The sequence below is a fragment of the Arachis stenosperma genome, chromosome 5 (genome assembly GCF_014773155.1).
Source record: "Arachis stenosperma cultivar V10309 chromosome 5, arast.V10309.gnm1.PFL2, whole genome shotgun sequence".
In the NCBI taxonomy this organism is placed as follows: domain Eukaryota; kingdom Viridiplantae; phylum Streptophyta; class Magnoliopsida; order Fabales; family Fabaceae; genus Arachis; species Arachis stenosperma.
This window is the reverse complement of record NC_080381.1, coordinates 128,137,644-128,142,148: the sequence shown is the minus strand read 5'-3', so window position 1 is coordinate 128,142,148 and position 4,505 is coordinate 128,137,644. Positions and strand designations below refer to the sequence as shown.

Here is a 4,505-nt window from a genome sequence, read left to right as displayed (position 1 = left end):
TAACATGAAAGCAATGTCTTATATATATTACCATCAAATAAACTTAAGTCTCATAGCATCATATCACACACCATTAAGCATTTAAGCAAAATCCCAATCGAAAATATTCGGTACCCCGTACCCTGAAAATAAACTAGCCAGAAAGTAGAAGGCTCGTCATATCATACATCACACACCATGAAGTAAGATATTGCTCGCAAGTCTTGAAGGCCCCTAATTAACATCATTAGACATCACCACACCCAAGTTCCCAAACAATCATTATATATGAGCGACATAATCATAGATTTCAGAGCACAAGCTCAAGGATCATTCATAAACCACGTTAAGAGAAAATTCTGGATCCATCCACCTACAAAACAATATAAATTAGGAATCAGTAAATGTTAGTTTTGCAGCTAATTTTGTCTAAATGTTCGCAAACAATAAAAGATAAAACAAACTAGGAATGAATTACTCCACAGAAGATCAGTCAATTATCAACAATTAAACAGCAGGTCACTACAGTAATCGTCATCACATCACTAATGGTAGAAATCAAAGAAATAACACACTAAACAACAAATTATAATACAAAAACTACACTGGGTTGTCAAACACAGACAAATTCAATTACATATTAGACAATAAAAATTTATATAAAGTCAAATAATAATGTTGCCTGTATAGAATTAAATGTACCTCATGGTAAGAAGTGGGCATGCTTTCTTACACAATCACTGCTTTGCTCAGAGACCATAGTCGGATATGATGAAGCCTGAATTCAAAAAGGCGGCAAAACAAGTAACAATCTAAGCTAGAAAGCTAATAGCAAGACTTGAGACAACGCTAGAAATCCAATCTTCAATTGAAGGCTTTTACTGACAAATAATACATTTGGATGGGAAATTGTGAAAGCAGAAGAGTTGCAAAGTAATTTTAAGAGACTACTGATATTATAATTTGTATCCTGTCCCAAACATTGGGAATAATAAAGACTGAAATCAACTGGAACAACTACAGAAATATTTGGATCAGCCAATTCCGTTTCTCAGCTGTTCAAAATATGGAAGCAAAATGCAATCGGAGGTGAAGAAACTAAAAAGAAATTAATATCTGCAGAAGTTTAATTTAGTACCAACCGGCATGGAGCCAAGGTTATTTCTTTTGGAAGCACAAGTTTGAGATTGCATTGTTGCACACATGTAGAGAGCAGATGAGCTGGAATAGGAAAACAAGAAATGTTAGATATGTAATCAGATAATGAATAAATGAGCACCAAGAGAGGATTTTGGGTAGAATTCCACCTAAGGAGGCAAGCAAGTTTGCTGGCATGGAGGAGCAGGAGATCAAATAGACGAGTAACCAGGATCAGTACATTGGACTCTTGAGGCATGGCATCTGAAAAGAAATATGGGTAGGGAAAAGATTCAGCAAGTTGCTTAAAAGATTAAAACCACAAAATATGAATCACAAGTATAAACCACAATAGATAGATATAATGTAGCAAAACAACACAGGACAATCAAGCTTACCATGCAATACCACAGGTGGAGGATGAAGAGTAGGTGCAGCAGGAGCGCATGCTACCCCCTCAATTACTGGTGCAGGTATTTTCACCTCCTTTTCCTGCACCAGCAAGAGGAAGTTGTTCATTGATTGCTATTCAGATTCATAGACAGCATCATCTTCAGAGAAATCATCAAATGTCCTCATGTCCAGCTGGTAGCGCAAGATACCACCAATCCCACCAAAACCTCTACAAAATTGTGAACCTTCTTGCGACTTATTTGTGACAAACTCAAGAGTGCAACCAAACCGTCTGTATTCATTTGCAAACCACTCCAAAAGAGAGATTTTTTCCTGCACCTCATAATCAGCATTGGATACAGGATCCCGGAAGTTGCTCTGATTGGCCTCTTGTTCCTTGTTGAAGTGTTGAATGACCACCTCACCAGTAGCACTGTTTTTCAAGACAAACCTACTCATATCCAAATTTTCCCACACAATGAGTGTCTCAACAGCTCCCATCTCCAAAGCTTTCAAAGTATCCTCAACCCCAAAAACATATTTCCCAGTATCCTGGCTAATTTCCTCAAAATATTTTCCAATCAAGCGTTTCTCCTGGATAAATTTCACATTGGACAGAATCTCAGATGAAAGTTCAATAGCCTGATTAAACCCATTTTCACCACCATAGGAAACATCTACAACATTGAGAATTTTTGCTTGGAGTCGAGGATCAAACATATCAGACTGACTAAGCTCAGTTTTGAAATCAGCTGAACCAGCAAGTATTAATCCAGAAACATTTGGCTGGCTGGTAGCTGGATTGATATAAAACTGAGTTGCAAGCTCTGCAGTCTTCCTGACATAGTTATGACGTTTCTCCATGCGAAGACGGGCAAATCGAAGAGCTGATTGCCCTCCTCTTCCGTGCTTCTTTGGGAGATCGACACTGAATTTATGAAGCACTTCCCTTGTGTTACCACTCAAGGTCCCAAACAGGGTACCATTGCCATCCATGACAATGAACCCAAACTTGTCATCTGACTCCAAAAGCTCATTTAGAGCCTCAGTATGAAACTTGTTGTCACACAGATAGAGGGAAGCATTGATAGGTCTGAAAGGCTCAAAATCAATAGTAACCTTCTTTTCCTTCCCATCTTCAGTAACAATCGTGCCAGTATACAGCACAAGCCCGTTTGGAGGAACCTTGTTATAGAGCTTGAGCCTCTGCTGGGCAGAGGTGATGGCCCCAAGCACAGACTGCCGGTTCACCCTGCTCTTGATGTTGGAAGCAGTACCAAACTCATCACCAAGCATCTTGGTAACTCGAGATATTTGATCTCGTGGGGGCATGATAAGGGAAATCATACTTGTCCCATTTCCTCTAGCAGCCTCGAGAGCTTTGATCAATTTCTTGATCTTCCAAATCTCAATGTTCTTGTCAGTCTCGTGTGCATCGGCCATCTCAGAGCAATTGTTGGCCAATAACCTTTTCAGTAATAAATAGGAACAAACGAGAAAAAATCACTTACATAATCAACAAACTGACACATGGTCAAAACAATCAGGAATCAAGCACATACAAAAAATCACTTACATTAACACAATTGCTAGCCACATAAATAAATGTGAAAGACAAATCATGATAGAAAATCAGACCACCACACTAATAACAGCTGCTGTTCAAGAATTCGCAAAATATAGGAAATAAACACAGAAGATCAACTAAGAGAACAACAAAACAAAGATATTTTGGAAACAAATAATTAGAAAAAAGACACAGAACTCCTCTTGTTCCGTTTAATTGGAAATTAGAATACACTATAAACAAAGTATTCGTATTAAGATCTGATAATGTTCATCTACACTTTCTTGGATAAAATTTTATTAGAAAAAACAAAAAAGTTCCTTTTTGCTATCCACAAAACCTCGCATAAATCATTAAACTAATATAAACACAGCGTCTAAGGAGCATAATATTCAACACTATAAATCATAATTACTATTTTTAATTACAAAATCAATCCTTTTTACTCAGTCCTGACGTTTATCCCACTCATGGCAAGTTGCAAATAAAAAATTAAAACCAAATAAATACGCCGCCAAAAAGACCATAATATTAAATAGAACAAACCCACAACTATTAACAGCAAAATCCACGGACATGACATAATCTGCAGCAGAACATGCCAATTTAATATATACTAATCCATATTCATATATAATATAATAACACCGTCACAAACTCCAACACATAAAAACATGCATGCAAAATAAAACAAGCAATCAAAACATCGAAAAACATAATCAGATGAATCAAACATACGATCAGCTACTAGAACAGGAAAATTAGATGCAGAGATAAAGAAGTACCGTTTTAGCGACGAAACGGAACGGAGGCCGAGAGAATGAGAAAGAAGGGGAAAGAGAAAACGAGAGATTCTTTTGTGCCCTAGCTGATTAACAGAACTGAACCTGATAAGCAAAAAGGGGGGTTTGGGCTTTTATAATGGTTATGGGAACGACGTCGTTCGCGTTGAGCTAGGCGTGGCAGTTCCTTACTTGTTACGCAGAGTTGGCCGTGAAATCAAGTGATTTACTGTTTTGTCCCCCCTCTTTCTGGAAATTTCTAGCTGTGAGGTGATTAACGTGGCATCCAAATATGTAATTTTAAATGAGATCTTTTCGCATTCGGTAACTGAATCAAATCAAGAATAAGAATAAGAATTGATTTCAAAACTGATAATATTAGAGTTTAATACGAATGCCAATAATAAGACTTTGAAAGTATTGTTTAAAATATATTAAAAATATAGATTAGCTATTCAAATTTAAAAAAAAAATTTGAATCAAATATAAACTCATTTAATTTAAATCACGCTAATTTGAATTGAATTAGTTTAAAAAATAAATTCTAATCAATATAGATACAATTTTTTAATAACATGGGACTATCTTAAAAAAATAAAAATCAAACTAATAATATTTAAATTATAATAAATTATACCAATTTTATT

General features: G+C 36.1%; 1 protein-coding gene across 3 annotated transcripts; it reads right to left on the bottom strand.

The window, feature by feature from the left end:
• Positions 1 to 4,025, bottom strand: LOC130980248 (eukaryotic peptide chain release factor subunit 1-3-like). 3 transcript variants are annotated; one of them, XM_057903918.1, is made up of 6 exons: positions 3,862 to 4,025; positions 1,515 to 2,977; positions 1,287 to 1,380; positions 1,122 to 1,200; positions 682 to 757; positions 1 to 352 (listed from the first exon to the last, which is right to left on the bottom strand). In XM_057903918.1, exon 2 carries the CDS (start codon positions 2,950 to 2,952, stop codon positions 1,642 to 1,644), a length of 1,311 nt encoding a protein of 436 aa, XP_057759901.1. In that variant the 5' UTR covers positions 2,953 to 2,977; positions 3,862 to 4,025; the 3' UTR covers positions 1 to 352; positions 682 to 757; positions 1,122 to 1,200; positions 1,287 to 1,380; positions 1,515 to 1,641. The 3 variants fall into 3 exon arrangements, with proteins under 3 accessions (XP_057759901.1, XP_057759900.1, XP_057759899.1); XM_057903917.1 differs by lacking the exon at positions 3,862 to 4,025 and adding an exon at positions 3,086 to 3,280 and having other exon boundaries at positions 1,118 to 1,200; XM_057903916.1 differs by lacking the exon at positions 3,862 to 4,025 and adding an exon at positions 3,086 to 3,280.
• Positions 4,026 to 4,505: the final 480 nt, after the last annotated feature.